This window comes from Trachypithecus francoisi, unplaced genomic scaffold, assembly GCF_009764315.1.
Source record: "Trachypithecus francoisi isolate TF-2019V2 unplaced genomic scaffold, Tfra_2.0 Lachesis_group13, whole genome shotgun sequence".
In the NCBI taxonomy this organism is placed as follows: domain Eukaryota; kingdom Metazoa; phylum Chordata; class Mammalia; order Primates; family Cercopithecidae; genus Trachypithecus; species Trachypithecus francoisi.
Window position 1 is genome coordinate 90,193,418 of NW_022681458.1, and position 24,609 is coordinate 90,218,026.

General features: G+C 40.1%; 2 protein-coding genes across 16 annotated transcripts in view; one reads left to right on the forward strand and one right to left on the reverse strand.

Annotated features, from left to right (window-relative positions):
* The window catches only part of ARL6IP6 (ADP ribosylation factor like GTPase 6 interacting protein 6), a 44,979-nt gene extending 34,598 nt beyond the window's left edge, over positions 1-10,381 (reverse strand). Inside the window, exons 1-2 of one of the 3 annotated variants that reach the window (XM_033231470.1) lie at positions 8,792-9,251; positions 7,352-7,405 (exon numbers count right to left, since the gene is read on the reverse strand). In XM_033231470.1, the coding sequence (XP_033087361.1) occupies positions 7,352-7,405; positions 8,792-8,903 (166 nt within the window). In that variant the 5' untranslated portion in view covers positions 8,904-9,251. The other 2 variants (XM_033231469.1, XM_033231468.1) reach the window with 2 other exon arrangements.
* PRPF40A (pre-mRNA processing factor 40 homolog A) overlaps positions 10,290-24,609 on the forward strand; it is a 68,241-nt gene continuing 53,921 nt past the window's right edge. For 4 of the 13 annotated variants that reach the window (XM_033231458.1, XM_033231459.1, XM_033231460.1 and 1 more), the window contains exons 1-2: positions 10,624-10,936; positions 12,164-12,295. In XM_033231458.1, the coding sequence (XP_033087349.1) occupies positions 10,661-10,936; positions 12,164-12,295 (408 nt within the window). In that variant the 5' untranslated portion in view covers positions 10,624-10,660. Of the gene's footprint in view, positions 10,468-10,514; positions 11,063-12,163; positions 12,296-13,655; positions 13,736-24,609 lie in introns of those variants that run through there. The other 9 variants (XM_033231463.1, XM_033231466.1, XM_033231464.1 and 6 more) reach the window with 6 other exon arrangements.

Genomic DNA, 24,609 nt, shown 5'->3' on the forward strand with positions numbered 1-24,609 from the left:
TAACAGTTTAAAACAAAAGCACACTGTACAGCTGTGCAAAAATGTTTTTCTTTATACCATTCCTCTATAAGCTTCTATTTTTAATTTTTTAATTTTTAAACTTCTTTGTTGAAATCTAAGACACATACACATTAGCCTAGGCCTACACAGGGTCAAGATCATCAATATCACCGTTTTTCACTGTCACATCTTTTTCCACCGAAAGGTCTTAAAGGACAACAACATGCATGAAACTGTCATCTCCTATGATAACAATGCCTTATTCTGGGTAACTCCTGTAGGACCTGCCTGAGGCTGTTTTACAGTTAACTTTTTTTAAGCAGAAGGAATATACTCTAAAACAATAAAAAGCATAGTAAATACATAAACCAGTAACATTATTGTTTATCAAGTATTATGTACTATACAAAATTGTGTGTGTTTTTTTTTTTTTAATGACTGGAAGGTTATATAAAACCAGATTGGTAATAGGTTGGTTTATACCAGCATCAAAACCAACATGTGAGTAATATAGTGTACTACCAAGTTAGGACAGCTGCAATGCCACTAAATAGGAATTTTTCAGCTCCACTGTAATCTTTTTTTTTTTTTTTTTTGACACGGAGTCTCGCTCTGTCACCCAGGCTGGAGCGCAGTGGCCAGATCTCAGCTCACTGCAAGCTCCGCCTCCCGGATTCACGCCATTCTCCTGCCTCAGCCTCCCAAGTAGCTGGGACTACAGGCGCCCGCCATCTCGCCCAGCTAGCTTTTTGTATTTTTTTTTAGTAGAGACGGGGTTTCACCGTGTTAGCCCGGATGGTCTCTCGATCTCCTGACCTCGTGATCTGCCCGTCTCGGCCTCCCAAAGTGCTGGGATTACAGGCTTGAGCCACCGTGTCCGGCCACTCCACTGTAATCTTATGGGACCACCATCATACAGGCATCTATGCAGACCACTGTTGACCAAAATGGTATGTTATATGGCTGTACTTAGGTAACTTTAAAAGTTGTAAAAACAATTACCAGTTGGCTACTAATAAAACTTAGATGTATGATATGCATGAAACTAACCAACAACTTTTAGATGTTTATGTAAGCAAATGTTTTCAACTTTATTAGATTCTATAGTTTTCTAACTTGAGAGGATGACCATTATTTTAAATAATTTGGTATCCTCACTAAATCACATTCTGTAGATAGCTCAAGTCTTTAAATCCCTAGAGCAAAATATCTCTCTACATGTAAAGGCACAAGTGCAGGAGCAGAGCAAAGTGGTCTCTCCTCTCCTGCCAACGCAACATGAGCACAGTGGGTGCACAGAGTGCATAGTAGTTATAGTAGTTACACTGGTTAAGGCCTTCACCCAATCACCTGACCACCTGCAACCCAGCCTGTAGCATTTCTACTCTTCCTGTTGAAAAAGATGAGGAAGGTGACCCTCTGAGAGATGAAGTGACTGAAATTTGAAAAATAAATAACACCTGTAGTTCCCAATGCTGGTAAATCATTAGATTCACATGGGAAAGTTAAAAAACAAACAACAACAACAAAAAACCCCAACACTTTTATTACAGGTTTTTTCAAACACAGAAAAAAAGTTGAGAGAAGTATATGATAAAACTCATATGCCTGTCATCCAGCTTTAAACAATTAACTCACGGGAAATCCTGTTAAATTTATATTCTCCTCTGAAGCTTGTACTCTTCAGTATAACAGGGAGAACACTCATCACTATTTTTATTTACCATATAAGTCCAACAAGGCTTTTTTATTTCCTTTATTTTCATGACACTTGAAGAATAATTTAGAGAGCAAAAAGACAGCGGGAAAAAAACTTTGTTACAAATTTTCGTAAGAAACACAGCAAATCCGAATTTCAATTCCCAGTTTCCCTAAAGTTACGTACACCAAAAATGGGCATGACCTGAGTACAAATAATTGCTTACTAACCTCATGTATGAATCTACAACATATCCACCTTGTAAATACCACTTCCAGATTTCAGATACATCTCAAATTGGTTACAGCTTGTCATTATTCCTGCTTTTTTCTTTTTGCATCACCAAAACACAATGTTTGAAGGAATGTTTAAGCCTTTCATGGCTTATTTTGATGAAAAGAGGACAACAATCTTCTTTGCTCCATAATTTGTAACACATTTTCATTTTTAGATTACAAACAATTCAAATGGTCAACCCAATAATTTCTTTTTTGCATTTTTTCCAAATCACTTTTGCATACACATCTGCCCTTAGCACCTGTCCACTTAGAAAGAGTATCAAATAAATTAGGATGCAGACCTCATAAAATATGAAAAAAATACTGGCATATATCCTTTTAGCAAAAAGGGACGGTGTGTGTTGTTCTTGCCTGAAGTCCTTTCCACTGAATGACTAACTGGATGAGAATACTATATTCTTCTGAAAAGAGCCAGATAGCAAATATTTTCGGCTTTGCAAGCCATAGGTCTTTGTCGTAACTACGCAACTATGCTGCTGTAGAGGAAAGTAGTCATAGAAAATAGATACAGCAATAAGCAAGGTAGTACTACAGTAAGAATTAAGAAACATGTAGGCTTGTGCTACAGTAAGACTTAAAGTCTTAGGAAAGTCTTACTGGAATCCTAATTCCATCGTAATTATTTTATTCTTTTGAACATACTTGAGAATTGAAGAGTAATATTAAAATAATTCCTAAAATAATGAAATAGGAGAATGTTTTGAGAAAGAGCAATATGTGATCACTAAAATCCCAAAATGTATTTTAAATTTACAAAAGTGTCCAATAGACCAATGTGGTAATTTCAAGATCAAATAAACTTCATGAGAAATATAGCTCAGTTTTCTTTATTCTTTTGAAGTTCCCTAAGAAAGAGTAAGCCATGAAATTTCAATCCTTACAAACAGAACTGCTCGACATAATTCAGAAATGAAAAATGGTCCAGTGAGTCCTGATTGTACAGCATACACTGACACATACTGCCAATTAAGTGACTTTGATTCAGTAGATATATATGGGGTGTGAGATTTTGCAAAAGCAAAAAAAATCTCCAGGGTCTTTTTGTTTTTTGTTTTTTTTTAATGCCAGGTTTGGGAACTACCAGGCCAGTGGTTCTCAAAGGATATATAGCCCCCTAAGTAGCAGCATCAGCATCACCTCAAAACTTGTCAGAAATGAAAATTCTTGGACTCCATCTCACACTACTGAGTCAGATATTCTGCACCATGTGAAGAGCAGCAAAATTTATCTTTCAGGTGATTCTGATGTCAGCTAATTTTTGACTTCATTAGCCTAAGACACGTCCCTCCCAACCACCAAAGTTGGACTAGGGAGTACCACACGATGTCAATCAAATTTATTGAGATTTAAGGGTCCTAATGTCTGGTTCTTATTACTGATTTTGTGTTAAGAAGAGTCCTGTAATGATTTCATGACTAATAATTTAGCTGCACGTGGCTAATTCTTGCTGATAACCCATTCTTTTTCTGCCTTGCTATACTACTTAGACTATCTATGGCATAAAAATTATAACACATACTTCCTTGAGTATTGGTTTAGAAAAAAATAACATTGATGGATACAGTGTAGTTGAGAATACTACTAGAGGAAATAACACACAAATTAATGGTTTTTGGCATATTGTAAAAGTGCAATAAATGGTGTTATTGTTAATTATTGAAACATACTATTCTCTAAACTTAAATTTGTGCTTTCCCTTCATCAAAGTTTTTCTCATTGCAAGTTACACTTACACATTGTAGAAAATAAAAATAATAAAAACAACCAATCAATTTGGAAACCCAGATAAACTAACATTTTGATTATATCCTTCCAGTCCTTTTTGGCTTTTTTTTTTTTTTCTTTTTTGGTCTCAGTCATTATTTCTTAAATAATACAAATACATACTACAATTTTACAAAAATTGTGCTACAGAATAGGATATTTGTGACTTTCTAGATGAAATATTAGAGCTACCCCACCCAGCCGCAGATAGCACTCTAACATTTCCTTAATAGAGTATAGGTTCAAATAATAAAGTCCACACACTGGCTAAAAAGTTCAAGTTCAGAGTTTCAATCAATTTTCAGTGTAAGGATGAAACTGAGTTTTACTTAACCTGTATCTTTTTAAGAGAATGGGCCACCTCCAACACATCCTCTCTTGGACATTTTTTAACACTTCTAACGTTCTGTATCATGATATCATGATGGCCGAAACAAAATCTACAGGTGCTTTTTAAAAAGCAAGTCCCTAAGTGATTGTTACCCACACCAAAATGAGAATTGTGCTGCTATAATCTGTTCTTACTGAGTGCTATGCCAACGTTGGACTAGGATTAAATTGCAATTAAATTCTACAGTGTACAAAATTTTTATCAGTCTGTCTAGAAATAGAGAACTCTTTCATGGTAGAGCAGTTACTGTGCTCACATTGCTTTTTCTAAAAACCAAACTACTTTCAAAAAAAGAATTGAGGCAATTTGCAGTAAATTTTAAATATGAGTCATGGAAATATTACGATAACAGCATGTATAGGCAATAATAAGTATGCCATAAAATAAAGAGCAATATACAAAACAATCAAACATCAATTACATTTGGCTATGAGATTCCTAATAAACAGGGCAAAATAAATAGTGAAATATAATAAAATCATTATCATCTGATAAAAGGCTGCACAGTACTTTTCCCAAAAGTAATGGATGACTTCAACAACATTTTCTTATTAAATATTTCAGATTGTTTCTTCAAGTGAAAACTTTCTTATTAACTGTAAAAAGGATATAACTTCATAGGCATCTCCTCAGCGGTAAACTAATAAGGCAATTTTTCTTGATATCTAAGTTAATCAACTCAGTGTCGACTTAGATGGAAGTCAAGTTTGAGAGAACCATCCTACCTTTTCAGCTATCAATTATCTCAAGAGGGGTTTTAACCAGAGGACAGTAGTCAATTCAAAACATTCTGTAAATAGGCTACCTTGTATTTTTCTTGAAAACAGTAGAGAATTGCAGCTTAGAAAAAAAGCAGGTGTTACCACAATCACCTGAATCTTTTGTTTTCTTTTGAGTCGGAGTCTTGCTCTATCTCAGAGGATAGAATGCAGTGGCACGATCTTGGCTCACTGCAACCTCCACCTCCCCAGTTTAAGTGGTTCTCCTTCCTCAGCCTCCCGAGTAGCTGGGATTACAGGCCTGTGCCACCATGCTCAGCTAATTTTTTTTGGTATTTTTAGTAGAGGCGGGGTTTCACCATGTTGTCTGGGCAGGTCTCCAACTCCTGACCTCAAGTGATCTACCTGCCTCGGCCTCCCAAAGTGTTGGGATTACAGGTGTGAGCCACCGTACCCAGCCAATCACCTCAATCTTATAAGAGCTTAATCATCTTGGCCCTGTTTCACTGAAACAGATTTTTAAGAATCCCTCTTCTGGTAGAGACGACTATTCTCTATCCACATGTTATAACACATACATCTGCTATAACTATTCTTTAAAATTAACCCCCAGGAAACTGATCGAATTGGCCCATTAAATGATATTAACTATTTTTATTCTCCATCTGACCACTGGAACATCGGCTCAAAATAATGAGCTTTGTTTTGGCATAGCTGTTGGGTTTTTTTTCCACCATAAAGATACAACACTTTCTGCTCATTCCTGACTCTTGATAGTAAATTCATGCCATTAGCAAAATCTTAATGATTTTCCTATTTGCTGTAAAAATACTATCTATCTATCACGCATACCTAAAAGCAATATGGGATTATTTAATCCTAAGTGGAAGAGGAAGCAGGACCATGGTCAAAAGACCTATCACATTCCTTTTGATATATGAGCAAGCCATTCCTTCAGATAATAACTGCCACTCGTTCTATTCCTAAATGAGAAATCAGGACAACTTTTAAACAGCAAAAGGTTTAGAATTCATGCCTAGTTCATAAGATTCTGTTTCCACTGCATCAAGAGGTGGCAGATCAATAAAAACTCTGAGAAGCCTAATAATCTTGGCTTATTTTCAGAAATAAAACAGTGTAAAAACATACACTGATAAAATGAGTAACTAAAAAGTATGTTTTCTCATGCAAGAAGTTGACACGAACAGACAAAAGTTTCCATGCAATATCTAGGGAACCAACTTCTTTGCCATTTGAAGATAAAGGGTTCATGTTTCTTTCCCCTTCTGCCAAAATAAGGTACGCTATACTTAGTGTCATCATAAGGGTGATTAGCCATAAAGTGGTAGATTAGAGGGTTTAGGAAAGATTGGGAGAGGGGAGGACATGTGTCATAGTATCTCAACCACCTATCTACAGTGACCAAATCAAATGATTTAATTTACAGTGATCATATCAAATGACTTACTTGATTAATTTGAATGTAGAGTGATTAAGTTTGATCTCCCCTCCCCAATTTAGAGTGAGCAAAGCAAATTGGAGTAAAACATGCTGGACAGGTAAAGTTTTTAACTCTTCAGAGTCATTTTGGTGGAGAGAAATATAGAATAACCTTTTTCTCTGGAAACCTGTGAACTATAGCATTCTACAGACACTGCAGAAACTGAGGTCTGACTCATTAACCTGTGCAACGATGGTCAATGCTTAAAAAAAAGTTGCACATAAAAATATTGGAACTTAAATTCCTCCTGAAGCCTATGTAAGACATTATTTACCTTCGCTAAGTTAGTGAAGAAGTTCTTTTGTTTTTAAATTCCTGAGAAGAGTTGTGGGAAGCCTCTTCCAGAAGGTAATTAGAAAATGTTAAATATTCTTTGGACCTGAGTCACATGCAGTTGTGTTAAAAATGTATTACTAGTGTGTGTGGTATATACACACACCAGTACCCGTGAAAAAATTATTATTGTTTTAGACAGGGTCTCACTCTTGTCACCCAGGCTGGAGTGCAGTGTAACAATCACGGTTCACTGCAGCCTCGAACTTTCCAGCTTAAGTGATCGTCCCACATCAGCCTCCCAAGTAGCTGAGACTATAAGCATGAGTGGACTTAAACCACACCTGCTAATTTTATTTTCTGTAGAGACAGGGTCTCACTATGTTGCCCAGACTGGTCTCGAACTCCTGGGCTCAAGTGATTCTACTGCCTCAGTTTCCCAAAGTGTTGGGATTACAGATGTGAGCCACTGCACCTGGTCCCATTAAAAAATTATAGCAAATATACCATATATGTATACACATACTTCACATATATAAAGGAAATCTAGTAACATTTATCACCAACATATGCAAATGAAAAACATAAGACTGAATGACTGCACATAGAAATATATTAAGTATTTTATCCCAAATTTAGTTCAAACATGATCTGGAAACACAAAAATGAACTCAAAACCAAGGCAAGCGACAATTAATTCCATACCTAATAATCCAGTGTCTACAACATCTTCCTTTTTCAAATTGTCAGCATGCAACTCTGCAAATACAAAGAGGGACTTAGGTAGGAAAGTAGTAGTATAATTTGAAAAGTACCTCAAGGGCTGTGAAGGCATTGTGGAGCTGTCGAAAGTGCTCTGGAGTCACAAAGAACTGGGTTCAAATTCTGATTCAATTTACCAACTATATGACCTTCAGCAAGCGAATGTGTTGACCACTAAGAGAGCCAACAGCCATATACTGTACATAGAATGAGAGTACTGTTTTTTCCCGAAGGTAGTTGTAAATACTGAAGGGCACACTAGGCGGAGTTTAGTTCCTTTCTCCATTCTTCAAAATAAGCACGGTACAATGTCTTTTGCAATGGAATTCCACTTATCATGGTTTTGTGACTTTATGATACAAAGGCAATGTCTCCGAGCAAAAGAGAAACAAACCACCTATGAGACAAAACTATCAGGATTGCAAAAAAGGGTAAAAAAGGGGGGAGGGGAATGATAAAGAAATGCAACATTGGCAGTCAACCATTTAAGACTGACAGTTTGCATTTTTTTTTTTTTTTTTTTTTTTTTTGAGACGGAGTCTTGCTCTGTCGCCCGGGCTGGAGTGCAGTGGCCGGATCTCAGCTCACTGCAAGCTCCGCCTCCCGGGTTCACGCCATTCTCCTGCCTCAGCCTCCCGAGTAGCTGGGACTACAGGCGCCCGCCACCTCGCCCGGCTAGTTTTTTTGTATTTTTTTAGTAGAGACGGGGTTTCACAGTGTTAGCCAGGATGGTCTCGATCTCCTGACCTCGTGATCCGCCCGTCTCGGCCTCCCAAAGTGCTGGGATTACAGGCTTGAGCCACCGCGCCCGGCCGACAGTTTGCATTTTATGCACATTCACAGTTTACTATTTTATGAAGAGGTAAAACCTACATCAACTGGCCAATGTGTCTTCTGTATGAAAATCAAGCATTAAAAAAAAAAAAAAAAAAAAAAAATCAAGCATTGTAAGGTTTTAGATGCCATGCCATCTGCAGCCCACTAAACTCTGGGAAGCAATGAAGACAAATAAAAACCAGACTTAAATAAATTTAATTATATCTAATGAAGTACAAAAATAACACTTCATTGACAATGTTTTGGGTGCTTTTCATACAAGAAAGTTCTTTTGTTTTTTTTTTTTCAGGAACTTGGCAAACGTCACAAACTAGTAAGAATGGAAATTTAAACTTAACTCTGCTTCTTCCCACTATAACATACACTAGCCAACTAAACTATACAACCGTATGCCTTGCAATAAACTTTCAACTGGCCAGTATTTCAACTTTTATTATTTTCCTCTAATAAAATTATCAGAGGAAGAGTGTACTATACTTCCTGCAATAGAACTCTGTGCACTACACCTGGACACAAACTTAAAAACTGAGAGGCTAATTATTTTACCTATAAAAGTAGAAATTTGGACTATGCGATAAAAATCTTTGTCCCTCAGGATTCTGTGTAGAGGAATTGGTGGACAGCACATCTTTATTTGTGGATGCAGGCCACTGAACATAGATAGCCTATTTTAATTATATGCACTTTTCACAGTCTCCTTTTAATGGTGGGTGTTTCGCCTTTTGTTTAATCTTGACAATATTTCATCCCCCGTGTTTAAGGACTTGAAGATATTTCTTCAAGAGTACCCATTTAATCAAAAGATCCTTTTTAAAAATGGGTCTCCTGATCACGGATCAGGACGCTCCACTTACAAAAGGGCTGGAAAGCAAAGTAAGATGCAAATGAGGACTCTGGGTGAGAGCAGCTGCCACCCCGCGGGCTTAGGCAGCACGGAGGAAAGGGAGAATGGTGGGGGCAAGAGCCACACCCTGACTCCACTTTACTCTGGACAGACTTTCAAGGACTCGGCTTCAATACCTTTAACGATCAAATAGGCGATGGCGAGGAGGAAGGCGAGAAGGATGGCGAAGAGCAGCGAGCAGAGAATAGAAAGGACCTGGACCGGCCACCGCCGAGGCTGGGTTCTGCTGCCCGCGGCCGCAGGAAAGATACCATTGCGCTTATCTGGCAGGACAGGCGACCCGTCCCCGTCCGACAGGAGCAGTGAGCCCTTTCTGGGCTCTGACCACGCCCCAGCCGAGAACTCCGCCCGCAGGTCGCGGGCCACTTGGTCGCATCCCTCCTCCTCGTCGACTTCGCCTTCACCCCAACTGTCCCCCTGAATAAAGGAGGAATACGTTGGCCCAGCCACAGGGCCCGGGGTGCCGGGACGGCGGCGCCGCAGAGCCGACCGCCACCCGCTCTCCGCTAACGACATGGCGCGAAACACAGCGAAACCCGCGGAGTACGAGCCTCTCCCACCTGCCCCGCCCCGGGTCCGCAACAGCCAATCCACGGCCGTGGCCGCTACCACCATGCCTCAGAACCCAGGGGTGAACCACGGCGAGCAAGGGTGGGCGGCCGTGTTGCAAAGGAAATCGTAGGGCCGGAGGAGAGGTGGGATGCGCTTGGACCAGAGCTCGACCCCAGGGCTGTAGCCGGAAGGGGGAGCAGGAAAGCGTGCAGCGAACAGTGGGCGGAGGCCGAAGGCGGCCAAGTATCCACTCCCTGCGGCGCTTCATCGCTGCCTGAGACCTCCACCACTGCCGCGTCACCAACGGGAGCGCCCGACCCGACAGCCTCAAAGCCGCATCTTTTGGACGCCGGGTCCTAGCGCCCGCTCGCGCCTTCCGACACATTCCCGAAACTATTTGCCTTCTCTCTTCTTCCCCTCTACGCTCACACTCTGCTGCAGGTTCCCCCATTACGGAAGGGCAGCTCTCTGCCTGGTGCTCTCGCAGTGCCTTAACTGCTCACCCCATCTCCCTTTAGTGTGGTTCTCCCCACCCGTACCACAACTTCCCTCGCGCTACTCGACACGCCTCCTTCCTCCTCCGCCCAGGCGCGCGCTCTCCACCTGGTGCGTACCGAGCTCGAACACGCTCCTCGGAACCCCTCCTTTCGCCTTCCCCGCCCCCTCCCCTCCGCCTCGAGCACCGCGCGCGCGCATTCAGCCCCAGCCACCGCTAACACTAGACTGCTTACCCCCGCCCCCTCCACCCTACCCCTGGCGGCCTCAGGTTTGTGGGGCGTACGTAACTCGGGCGGGGAGGGGGAAGGTGGCAGACCCCACTGCCCCCACCCCCTACGGGGTGAGGCGGTCTAAGCTCGGGAAGCTGGGACACGGTTGTCCTCCCTTCCCCTGGGGAAGTTGGTAGAGTTTTCCCGACGGAGGACTCGGCGCAGAAACTTCCTCCGTCCTCCCCCCGCCCCATGCAGGCGACGCCGAGTGAGGCTGAGGCTGCGGGCGAATCGCCGCAGAGTTGCGTGTCGGCCGCGCATTCTGATTGGACAGCGGGGAAGCCCGTCAGCCTGTTGGCCTCGCTGATCCCGCCCCGTAGCGCAGGGCAGCCTTTAACCTTTAGCCCCAGTGGGCGCCAGCCACTCAGATCGCTTCTTGTTGGTATGTGTAGCGGCAGTGGCCGCCGGCGGAGCAGTCTGAGCCCGACGATGAGGCCGGGGACGGGAGCTGAACGTGGAGGCCTCATGGTGAGTGAAATGGAGAGCCATCCTCCCTCGCAGGGTCCTGGGGACGGGGAGCGGAGATTGTCCGGCTCAAGCCTCTGCTCCGGCTCTTGGGTCTCTGCTGACGGCTTCCTGAGGAGACGGCCCTCGGTAAGGGATCAGTGGGGCAGGGGGAAGGCGGCACAATGAAAAACGGAGTGAGAGAAACAGGAAGCTTTCTCCGAAAGGAGAAGAAGATAAGAGTGGACGAAGGAAGAACTCGAGATGGTGGGATATGTTCTGAGGGAGAGAAGTGGAGGGTGGGGATGCACAAAGAGAAGGATGTGAGACCCTGGAAGTACCCCGCAGGGCTTGGCCTAGACAGATGCGTGGTGAAGGTGCTGGCTCTTGGGCGGGGTGAGCGTCTTGGAGCTTTAGGCCCGATTTAGCTGGGAGGGGGAGGGAGGGGCTTGATTCTGTAAGACTTTAACAGCGGCTGCCAAAATTTGTTTTCATTACTCGTGGGGGTCGTCTGCATGGGGAACTGTTAGGACAATTGGCAGGAGATAATTAGCTGGTTTTAATTTAAAACATGGAACAATGGACTCATCGGTAAAGAAAGTAGTTGTCTTTTTAAATTGCGTTAAAAGGGATGAATTAGTTGTTTGCGTTTAGTGTCCGTGAGTGACAGAACCTCAGTCTTTGAAAATGTATTTTTGGCAGAAGGAATTTTACCTGTTTTAAAAGTTATGTTAGGAAATAAGTTTGTTAGGAGTGAATTGTCCCTGGGTGGCACTACTGTTTGTGTTTTATAAGACTGACTTTCACCTGAGTTAATATGATAGAGCATTTTAAAGTTTAAAATCAGTAGTGTTATAAAATAACAATAGCTGGCTATTTTTTATATCTGCATGAAATAGGAGAATTGTTGTTTTCACTGTAACAGTTTTAAGATTAGTATTCAATGTGTATCCTCCAAGCTTAGCAAGCCAGTTAGTAGCTGATTAAGTCAATGCCTAAAAAAAAGAGAAAACCTATGATCCAGCTGTCCAGTAATCATCTTAACTTTTCCCGTTTTGTTGCGGAATTTGCAAGCTCGTTTTAAATACTAGCAGAATGCATTTTGTTTAAAACAAGGTGTAGATTAATCCAGTGATGTTATTATACCTAAGCTTAATATTAGGTTGCTTCAGATAAATGATTTGTTGAAATGAGATTTTTGAGAAGCATTTAGTATTCTTTGCTCATTTAAAAACGTTCGCTGTTTTTCAGATGGGGCACCCTGGCATGCATTATGCCCCAATGGGAATGCACCCTATGGGTCAGAGAGCGAATATGCCTCCTGTACCTCATGGAATGATGCCACAGATGATGCCCCCTATGGGAGGGCCACCAATGGGACAAGTAAGAATGTTTTTATTTTATTTTACATTTATTTATTTGTTTTTGCCTCAGATACTCTGTCAAGATTTCAAAATCTAGGTCAATAGTTACAGCTATTTAAGGATTAGTTTATGCCTGAATAATATTAAATAAGCCAAATGTTGAATCATGACTGTAACGGAAATTTGAATGTAATGAAAAAGTCTCCTGAGAAATTTACTGATTACCTCAAAACTAAGAATTTCTTTTTATTATTATTTAAAAGTAAAATGTGCGTCCAGGCTTTTATTCTTAATGATTATTTTTTCAAGCATGCCAATTGAAGTTAATGGTCTAAACGTAAATACTATCTGATACAGCAACATAACTGATTTTGGTAGACCATGTAAACAAATAGAATCTGAAAATAGCAATTGTTTTGGTTTAGAGCGAATTTTATTCCTGAAATATCTTCCTCTTTGTGTGTTGGAGGAGGGTGAGGGAGGGTGGGGGGTTTGTGCTCTATAATTCTGATTCTTCATAGGACAGTGCCAATAGGTACTTCATTTTCCACTTACACTTTTTTTTTAATGCTTATTGCTTCTACACTCCTGCTTATGAGCTGTCCCTTCCATCTCTAGCATAAATTGTAAATGGACATTTTGTAGAAGTGATTTGGATCAAAAGGTTTTAATGCTGATTCAGTGATTTCGGTAGAACTGAGTTTCTAGAGAAGCATCCAAGAAAGGTAACAGGTTCAGTTACCATGAGTAATTTTGTGCTCCATGTTAAGTTCTATATAGATCTTTAGGTGGCTGGGTTATTTCCATTTGAGTATTTCCATAAATCATCAAAAATTTAGGCTAACAAAATATTTTGGAAGCCAATTTCATGTGATCTTTTGCTAATTAGTACTGTTTGATAATTGTTTAAGCTTTCATGATTAAAGTTATTGGTGAAATTGCAGTGGGAAAAGGAGCTTGCTGTGTGTCTGTCTCTTTTTACTTAACCTTAAGAGTAGAAGGGCTTAATGTCAAGTGATTTTCCTCTTTTTTTTTTTAATTTGGAATGTTGCCCTTAATTTTGTTAAAAAAACAAAAAAAAAAAAAAAAAAAAAAACAAAAAACCTTTATTCAAAGGCACCAGCCCCAAAAGATGCTGCTTGCAGGAGTTCTTTAAATAAAAGAGCCTTTTATTCTGTTACTTTAGAATAACACAAATTTTAAAACTCTCTAGGTGATGGAGAAACAACTTTGATTCCTCTTCTGTTTCTTTCCATCTCTAAGCAGCAAGGAGCTCTTCTTGTTTTCTTGGTAGAGCTGCTCTAACTAGATAATGAGCTTTAAAAATATTTATTCTTTAAATGCTCTGGTTCTTATTTAAAATTAGTTTCTTTCCACAGAAAGATAAAATAAAACAATTTGCTACTGCCAGATGCTTCTCTCTTTTCTGGGGCCTTCTGTTTCCATTGGGCCAATCAAGGTAAGTTTTGCAAGGGATTGACCTGCTTACCCTTGCTGTAATGGTGCTATTGCACTACCAAAACCAAGATACCAGCTAGTCATATTTCTATTAAAAAAAAAAAAAAAAAATGCAGATTTTATTTTTTAAAAGTACTTTCATGTATCTCATTGACATAAGCTGGTCACAGTTTGCTTTATGGCCCTTTCTCTTTAGCTATATCAGTGACCATCTTTCTAGTAAGTTTACTTGCTACTTGGTATACATCCATTCAAATAACTGATTTTTTTTTGTGTTGTTTCCTTCTACTTTTTCCTAGGCTAATAGTACGCCATGTTCCTTTAAGTAGACCTAATTATACAGATGTTTAGAATTCTTCTCCCTCTGAAGGCTCCTGTTAGTATAATAAATAAATGTTTTAGTAGGAGTTATGCCCTGAAAGTCGCAAAAGAATCTCCACTGTTTTTGTCAGATTTATATAATTCCCTTTTACTAACAAATATGGGGCCCAAATCTTGGTAAAAAAAAATTCTTATTTTAGCTTTAAAACGGACTGGGAGAGCATGGATAATTTGAATTCTCAAATCAGAAATCTTATTTGAAACTCTGTAAACATTGCTTTAAAAATTAAAGGTGGTAATAAATAGCACAATTGATCTTTTTCCTGCATTATTTCTTCTGCCACTCTCAGAAGTACTCAGAAGTAGTAAGTGGTCAGAAGATAATTGAGACGAAGCAGGATGTCTGTCTGTATCATTTACAGTAGTGACAGTTGGGAGGGTTCTGTCATGCAATTTTAAAAAGTCATTTCACAAATTCTTTAGACTTTGGGACTGAAGGTTATGAAATCCTTCATGTATTGAGTGGTTTTCATGAGCATCTCATGCTGGGACTAGCTAAAGACTAAAATTGGTGGCAGTCTTACTTGCCAAATAATTGTGGTCTTTGGAATGTTACCAATATGACATGAAATTATAAAACTTGTTTGTAAAATAATATGCAGACTGAGCTTAATGATGTACGGAAGCCAGGGTTCATAATTTCTCAAGTGCATCAAGCTATTTAGCTTAAAGAAGTAGTGTGTTCACATTTTTTTTTTTTCTTATTCATGAGATGACCTAGAGTGCCATCTCATGCATTTAGGCTGACTCTTAGTAGTAATAAATATTTGATGATTATCAAATTGAGCTTAATATTCTTTCAGGTTTATTTCAGTTTTCTATCTTGTAGATTAAATTTGCCTCTTACTCTATATAACTTTATAGAAAAGTCATACTTTTAGAGTTATAGGATCTTATAGCTGAAAGAGACCTTACAGATTGTTTAAAGCTTTAAATAATATGTGATTTAAGATGCCTTGAGGGATCACTAGTTTAAAAAAAAAAAAAAATCATGTTAGTAAAGAAAGATAAAGAATTTTCCCTGCTGAATGGCAGTACTCAAAAATTTCCCATTGGGAGACCAAGGCGGGTGCATCACTTGAGCTCAGGAGTTGGAGACCAGCCTGGGCAACATGGTGAAACCCCGTCTCAACAAAAAATATTAAAAAATTAGCTGGGTGTGGTGGGGTGCGTCTGTCGTTCCAGCTGCTTGCGGGGCTGAGGCAGAAGGATTGCTTGAACCTGGGAGGTCGAGGCTGCAGTGAGCCAAGATTGCACCCTACACTCCATCCTGGGTGACAAAGTGAGACCCTATCTCAAAAATATAAAGATTTTCTGTAGCGATTTCTATCAAAATAAAATTATGTCTGAGGCTGTCTTCTTCCTCAGTGTCCATAGTAAATAATGTTTTCATGTCTTACTCTTTTGTCTTTTCTACACAAAGGACATGCAAGTCCTGCCATCTTTATCACAGATGATTATGCCTTTGCCCCAGAGAGTCCTACTAGCTGGCCCTTTTTTTCCTCCATATTTTGAGTCTTCATTTTCCTCTATCAATGAGAAGAGTAGAGTAATTGAGTTAAGGTCCCTTTCAGCTCTAACAGCCTATGATTCAGTTCAGATCATTTGATGAGATTTTATGGGAAGATATGGAAATAAAAGAACAGAAAATCCCTTTAGTACTGCCTCCCTAATTCTATTTATTCAGTACCTTTTTTTTTTTTTTTTTTTGGTCTTTGGTCAGTAAACTGATAAATGAATAATTGCTTTTTACAAATGAGTTTGATTTTCTTGTTCTTATATTGAGTAAGGCTGGCTCAAACAGATCTTATTTCATTTCTGTTCCTGATACCACATGAGCCCAAGTCGTCACTCTCCCATGCCTAGATTATTCAACAGGTTTTGAGTTCAGTTGGTTTTCTTCCTTCAAGGATGCCCCCCTGCCCCCACAAATTTTAGATTGTGATCTCCTTGCCAGAGAATCTCCAGTACTTTTCAGTGCCTGTAACATAGTATCTAAATTCCACAGCTTAACTTTAAAGAACTTCCCATAGTACATGTCAAAGCAGGATTCAAGGCTGCATGTCTTCACACTCCCTAATTTGAACTTAGGCTGGTCTTTTCAGAGTGTCTTGAGTGATTATATTAGTTCAGAACTTCAAACTTAGGCTGTTCTTACCCTCCTGCCCCCAGCTCACTATCTCCATAAACTTTGCTTTGCTTACCTATGTTGTACTATTTCAAGTCCTGCCTTCTCCAAAAGTTTCTCAAAAATAGCTTTTGCCAACATACACCTCCCCTTCAGATTATTAAAGAAAATATATGTAATCTACCCATAACTCTTACTGTTTCATTTATTTTGGCACTTAGTTATTGACTTGTTTCATGGTGTCTTATTTGCTTTAATTTTCCAACAAGTAATAGATTGTAAGCTCTTAGAGGGCAGGGGCTATGTTCTGTACTTTTTAAGAAGCCTATAGGTGCTGAGCACAGTTCTTGGCACATCATGGGTGCTCAGTAAAATACTTGTTGAATGAATGAAACAAATACACAGGTATTCTTTCCTGCAGTATAAGCCCATTAGTCAGTTAGTGTTAAATGTGACTGTTTCCAGTGGTTACTTGTGACTTTATGTTGTTACTACTTATTCTTGTTTTTAGTGTCTGCCTCTTTACTCTTACTTTTTCATTGACAAAAATAGAAGATAAATAAGATGAAATAAATAATTTTTGTTTGGAGAATAAAACTAAAATACTTGCATTTACAGTCAACCCTCTGTATCCAGAGATTCAAGCAACTGCAATGGAAAATAGTCTTTTAAAAGAGCAACAACAAAAAAATACAAATTTTAAAAAATATAGTATAATAACTATATAGTATTTACATTGTATAAGGTATTATAAGTAATGTAGAGGAAAAATGATAAAGTAGAATATAGGCCTTGCAGAGAAATTCAGTGTATTGGTACCTTAGACTTATCTGACTGATTTGACAAATTTATTTGTTGCCGTTCCTTCTGAATTACCCTGACTTTTGATTAGCTACAGGATCCATGCCATTGAATTGGGCATTAGCCAGTGACAAAAAAGAGATAGAATTTTTGTTTTTTAGGTCATCTCATAATTCTTGAATCTGGGTACATGTGGATGACTCAGGCAAGTGCTTTTAAAAAATATCTTAACTCAGACCTAATATGAAGTGTAAATTCTTGACTGAATGTGGTTAGATGTTTGACAAATGTTACTAGTGAGACTATAGATACGTTTATTTTCATTATCTTTAGAGAGCAGTTCATTTAAATATGAGCTCATCCATTCGCAAACTAAGTGTGGAAAGATCTAAGGAGGACCACATCAGTTGAAAAGAATGACCTGCATCCCCCCCCCCCCCCCGCCGTCCCCTTTTGAAATTCAGAAGGCGTAATATTTACTAAGATACTGAGAAGTCTTGCAGAAGGCTTTTACAATTTTTACTCAGTATTTCTGTTTTATTTGACCAACTTCGCTAACCCCCCCCTTCCCTAGTTTCTCTAACTCCCTGATACCTGTTTGTTTTGCTTTATGTAGCACATTGTATGAAATTAGCATTTTGTGAGAAATGCTGAATTAGGGCCCTTTATTCTTTTAGTTTGCTCTTTAGGAGAAAAAGGCAACATCAACATAAGTTAGTATTAACACACATATACATAAATTAAGCAGCTTGTAGAGTGCAATGAATGTATTTATTAGTGGATCCAAAGAGGGAACAAATCAATGATTAACCTTTGATTTTTAAATTAGGCTTATTGAATATTGATGACAACACTAATAGTAGTATTAATAGATATTAAAGATTTGAAGCTGGGCACAGTGGCTCACACCTGTAATCCCAGCGCTTTGGGAGCCCGAGGTGGATGGATCACATTAGGTCAGGAGTTCGAGACCAACCTGAATAACATGGTGAAACCCCGTCTCTGCTAAAAATACAAAAATTAGCAGGACATGGCGGCACACACCTGTAATCTCTGCTACTCGAGAGGCTGAGGCAGCAGAATTGCTTGAACCTGGGAGACGGAGGTTGCAGTGAGCTGAGATCATGCTATTGCACTCCAGCGTAGGCAACAATAGCAAAACTCTGTCTCAAAAAAAAAAAAAAAAAAAGATTTGGTACATGTGTGTAAACCATAGCAGTGTACTAGAGATTTTGGGGGGTTTTTCTTTTTGTTTTGAGACAGTGTGTCTGTCACCCAGACTGGAGTGCAGTGGTGCAATCTCCACTTATTGCAACCTCATCCTCCCAGGTTCTCCAAGTAGTAGGAATCGCAGGTGCGTGCCACCATGCCTAGCTAGTTTTTGTATTTTTAGTAGAGTTAGGGTTTCGCCATGTTGGCCGGGCTGGTCTTGAACTCCAAGGCTCAAGTGATCCTCCCGCCTTGGCCTCCTAAAGTACTGGGATTATAGGCATCAGCTGCCTTGCCCAACCTGTTTTTAACCTAGAGAAATAGGTCTGTGTTGTGAAGGTTTATAAGTAGGAATTAATAGATTACATTCCTGTAGAAATTATTAGTCTTTCATTCTCATTTTTTTTCCTTACCTTTATTTTTCTTTTAGTCAGTACACATTTAAATCTCTTGGGTGTGGTACCTAGTGTACAGGTGATGTATGCACTGCTGTCAAGGAGATCATTCCTGAGATGCCATTCTGAACTTGTTTTTGTCTTCTAATTGCTGATTTGGCTGTTACGGTATTTCTGTACGTTTGGAAATCTAGTGGCTATGAATATTTTATACAGGTTGAGTATCTGTAATCTGGAAACCAGAAATGCTCCAAAATCTAAAACTTTTGAGTGCCAACATGACACTCAGAATAAATGCTCATTGGAACATTTTGGATTTTTAAAATTAGGGATGCTCAACCAGTAGGTAAAAAGGCAAATATCTGCAAATCTGAAAAAATCCAAAACAATCTGGTCTCAAGCATTCCATATAAAGGCTACTAAACGTGTATTTGCTTTCTTTCGCTGTCTGGTCAAGTACTCGTACTTTATATATCACTTATTAAACAAGTTAGTTGTACTTAGCAGTTATTAAAGATGTGATTGTCGGAAGTAAATGTTCGGTGTCACAAAGTGAAAATAGCACTCAGGCAAAAGTTTTCTCAGTAAGGCAATTTACTTCTGTAGAAGGGTGCGTCTTGGAGACGGAGCCTTCATGAGATGGACAAGGGAGGGGAAGGGGTACTTACTCCTGACGCAGCTGGTCCCCACTGTTGTGTCTTTCCCCTACTGGCTAGGATTGGACCGCACAATCTAAACTGACCCAGTTGGCTAATGTTTGAAACTGAACCCAGCTAAATAGTTTGAAACTGAACCCAGGGGAAGGGGAAGGCTATCCATTATGGCACAAAGCATGTCTAGGCTTTTCAGGGCATGTCAGGGTGCAGCAAGGGCAGGAAGTGTTGTTTACAGTACGGGTAACTATAGAAACTAGAGAAACAACCAGAACACTGGGAGTTAAAACCTTTTGAAGAGGAATTTATCATCTCTGTCAGTTTCACCGTCTTGATTTTATAGTTTTTTTCTCTTCAAAATGTCTCAGTATATCTTGGCTCTGTTCTTTTGGGTGTCTAGAGGGAAGAGTTTATCTGAATAAAGTGGAGGAGAGCTCAGGAAGGTTTTGGTGAGAGCTGTTTTTATAAGTCTGCACTAAACTACGAGTACAGCATCCTGTAAGAAAGAGCACACCTATAACGGCTGTAAGAGAAGTAAGGACTGAGGCTGTGATTCCTTTTCATTTACTGAACCACCTCTCTAGCCATCTTGAGAAAGGGTTACCGACTCCAGAATTTTTAGTTAGTTCATAGGATAAAGCGGTAAGTCCTTGTAAGGCCCTTGTTATGTTCCCAGTGAGGTCAGTGTTGTTTAGAATAAAGGTACAACAGTGAGTTTTAATCATAACACAAACACCCCCTTTTTTGACTAATATCATATCTAGGGCCATTCTGTTTTCCTAGGCCATCTGGCTAGTGGGCCCCAATTGTTCTGTTATCCCTCTGACAGCATCCCTGGTGTAATTAATAAACCGCTGCTGATTATAATAAATGTGATTTATCCAATCTACGTTTTTATTAGTTGTCACTCACGAAAATATTGACTCAAATCCTGCAGCTATTTGATGTCGAGTTTTTGTTTTTTTTTTTTTTGAGACGAAGTCTTGCTCTGTCCCTCAGGCGGGAGTGCCGTGGCACGATCTCGGCTCACTGCAAGCTCTGCCCCCTGGGTTCACGCCATTCTCCTGCCTCAGCCTCCCGAATAGCTGGGACTACAGGCGCCTGCCACCATACCCGGCTAATTTTTTTTGTATTTTTAGTAGAGACAGGGTTTCACCGTGTTAGTCAGGATGGTGTCGATCTCCTGACCTCGTGATCCGCCCACCTCGGCGTTTGATCTCGAATTTTAAATTTATCATAAGTACTCCTTGTGGGACTCCAGTTGCATCTAAATAAATATGGGAGTTGAAATACCCGTAAGGAGCTTCCCTTGCTTTGCGATGTTTTTTTCTTTTTCTGGTGAATGAAGTGCCAGAGTAAAAGGGGTAGCCAATTGGACTAGAGCACAAGTGCCGCTCCAGTTACTTGGCAGAGTGTCTAGTAGAGGTCCACCACAATGCCACCATACATCTACTCAGGGACGAATAAGGGCTGACTGATTGGTAAGCTCTTGGGAAATTTTAAGTTCACTGCATCCTTTTAGGTCTCCAAGGAACGCTAAGTTTCCTCCCTGTTGTGAGAGACAGGAAGTGAACTTAGTGTCGGGGGATGGAAGCTGGATGGCCCTCGGGCTGACCCACAGGGTGTTGAACTTCGGGATACAGCAGGGAGAGAGCTTGACGCGACTTGTTACCCCAAGCTGTGGAATCCTGGAAAAGAGCTACCATACAGCACATCCCTGGTCAACTGAAGGACCATCCTAGTGAAAAGGGGACAATCTGGACCTCTGGTCTGCCTTGTGAACAAGTATAACAATTGCTTTTGTTTAAAGTGTGGACAGAATATTTGATCCATTCCAACCAGGCATTCGCACCTTGATATCCTGTCTCAGGTGCCAAAGTTTGTTTTAGGTCTTTAACTTCTACAATAGCTACCTTGGTCTTTTCATTAGATGGAGGAGGAACAATAGTTTTGTTGTGAGAGGTTTTGGAAGAAGGCTTAAGGGTGTAGGCGGTAGGGGATCAATGAAGTGTATTTCAAAGGATCTGATATGTTCTGTTCCTGACACCTCAGCCCCCATACCATAAAACCCGCTTAAAGAAGGGAACTGGCTTAGGGAAGGGGGAGAACTTTGAGGGTTTGAGATAATAACCTGTATTGGATAGTACTGGTTTAGCTCACAGCTAGGGGAAGCTGTTCCTTGAGTAAAATGAATATATGGCTTTAGGAAATTACAACTACTGGTTGTGGCAGTCCATCCGTGCTCTTTAGTGGTCTACAGAACATTGGAACAACTGTGGCATAAAAGCTGTCGTAGCAGGGTGTGGGGGACAATACTCCCAGTTGACATTGGAGTCTTTATTGAAACCTTTCCAGACTAAATGATCCTGATTCACTAATGTCCAGTCTGAGCAGAGTCAGGAAGGACAGAGGTACTGTTTTGGGGTGGAGAGCTGTCTTTGACTTGACATGTCTCCACAGGGTATAACAAGACAAGCATCAAATGTAGTAGTTTGAGGCGAAATTGACTCGATTGTATTAATAACCAGGTAGTCAGCAATAGAGAGAGGAACGAAGGAGTAATAGAATAGATGCAAGAGAGTTAAATTTTCCTTAGCTTTAGTTTGGTAGGGTTTTCCCCTGGGACTATGGCCCATGACTCTGGAGGGAGCGGCACTCTTTTGACTCGGGTGTGATGCGTCTGTCCTTTTTTTGCTGTCTGGACTGTGGTTTCAGTAGTTAGGTGTACTAGGTGTGGTCCTTTCCAGGCCAGTTTGAGCTTTTCCTCTTTCTAGTTTTTGATGAGGACGTGATCCCCAGGCTGATGTTGATGTACTGGGAACTCCAGGGGCAGTACCTTTGCTAGGAGACCTTTGGTTTTAAGAGAAGAGAAAGTAGAAGATAGACCAAGTATATAATTTTTAAGGAATTGGTCTGTAGTTTCAGAGGTAGGAATGTCAGCAATGGAGTGTAAATAAGGCATTCCATAGAGCATCTCATAAGGGGAAAGACCAATATCTTTCCGAGGGGCAGTTTGGATTCGTAACAGGGCAACAGGAAGACGTTTGGTCCATGGTAACCGATTCTCTAGAACCAGCTTGATTAAGTGGTTCTTCAGAGTTTGATTCATTCTTTTTACCTTCCATGATGAACGTGGGTGTCAAGGAGTATGATATTCCCATCTACTGTCTATTGTTTGGGATAACTTTTTAATGATGTGTGTGCTAAAATGGGTTCCACTGTCTGAGTCAGTATTTTCTATTAACCCAAACCTGGGCACTATATTTTTAACAAAGGCTTTAACTACATTATTGGCCATTGCATTTGAAAAGGGGATAGCTTCGACCCAGTGAGTGAGGTGATCTATCACAAGTATATATTTTAGACGCCCTATTGGAGGCATCTCATTGGAATCAATCTGGATACTTTGGAATGGCCTTAAGCCTGGACCGCTTCCCACAAGGGGTAATCTTTTTTTTATAGTTTATTAGTTTTCTTACAAACTAAGCAATTGTCTGTAACCTGTTTGGCCAGGGTATAAATTTCTGTGCACCCATAAACTCTCGAGGACTGCGTTCTCAATCGACCCCAGTGGATCTCTTGATGTAGTTGGGATAAGATTTCCCTCATAAGGGGTTTGGATGACATTTCTCTGTGGTTTGGCAACGTCCATTTTCCTTCTGAATTCTCTTTAGCACCTATTTTTATTAGGGTTTTTTTTTTTTTTCAGTAGAAGAAAAAATGGGGATCACGTTAGAACAAGGAAGGTAAGGAGTTAAGTGAAAAACAGGCATTTTAGAGGAAACGGCAGCCTGTTTGGCTATCTGATCTGTTAGGTTATTTCCTCAACTTTTCAAAAGAAAGGCTTTTCTGGTGTCTGGGGATGTGGACAATAGCTATTTCTTTTGACAACTAAAGGTTATTCAATACTTGGGTGTTATAGATCCTGATGAGCAAGGTCTTGACCTTTACTGTTAATGAGGCCTCATTCAGTCCAAATTTTTCCAAATGTATGAGCCACTCAAAAAGGCCTACTTAGAATCAATATAGATGGTTCTTCAAGTACTTTAAGGCTTGGCTGAGTGCAAACAGCTTGCAAGTTTGGGCAGACCAATTACTGGGCAATTTTTTTTGACTCTCTTTGAGTTTGTTTTCATCAATTACTGAATACCCATTGTGTCTTTTTCCCTCAATCACCTGGGAGGAACCATTTATAAGTGTCGTCCTGTTCTGAAGGGAGCTTCTCCTAGGTCTGGTCAGACCTTTGTGTGGTAATCGATTAAATCTAAACGTGTGTTTTTTTAGATTTGGATCCCCTGTTAGGAAACCTGCTGGGTTAAGCAAATTATCAGTGGCTACTTTTAAATCATCTTTTTTTTTTTTTTTTTTAACAGAATAACCTTATACTTTAAGATTCTTGAGTCAGCAAGCCACCTCCCTGCTTACTGGTTTAAGATAGTTGTAACTTTAGTGGGGCGTGCTTACTGTCAATTTTTCTCCAAAGGTTAAGTTTTTGGTTTCTTGGACCAATACTGCGGTAGCTGTAATGGATTGGATATATTGAGGCCATCCACAAGTAACTGGATCTAAGACTTTTGACAGGAAGGCCACAGGCTGCTGACTGCCACTGTGTTCTTGAGTAAACACTCCCAAAGCTACCCCATTATCCATGTTCACAAAATGTGATATAGCTTTTCCAGGGAAGGTAAGGCTAAGACAGGGGTGGTTATGAGCCTTTCATTCAGCTCTTTGACCTGATCGACTTCCTTAGAAGTCCACAGATTGTCAGGCTTCCACCTGGGCAAGTTTTTGATATGAAAGTTTGCTGTGCATATGAGTCAGTTCATAAGTGGCAGTATCCAGCTAACCCTAAAAATTTCCTGAGTTCTTGTTTAGTTTGAGGCAAGGGTAGGGACACAGTTCTCTCACCTTCTTCAGGCCCTAGTCTGTATTTATCAAGTGGCCTAAATATTTAACTTCAGGCTCCACATACTGAAACTTTTCCTTTGAGACTCCTAACCCCTCGAACTGCAGATGGTTAAGAATATATGTAGAGAAGCCAGTTACTTTCTCTATATCCTCACCAGATATAAGAATATCATCAACATATTGGAGTAGGCATATTTGTTTTGGGATGACAACTTTTTATAATACTTGTTCTAAAATTTGACCAAAAAGGTTAGGGGAGTCTCTGAACCCTTAGGGTAAGACTGTCAATCAATACTGTTGTTTCCACCCTGAATGGGGATCCTCCCACTCAAAAGGAAATATATCTCGACTATCTTCAGCCAGGGGACATACCCAGAAAGCATGTTTTAAATCTATTACA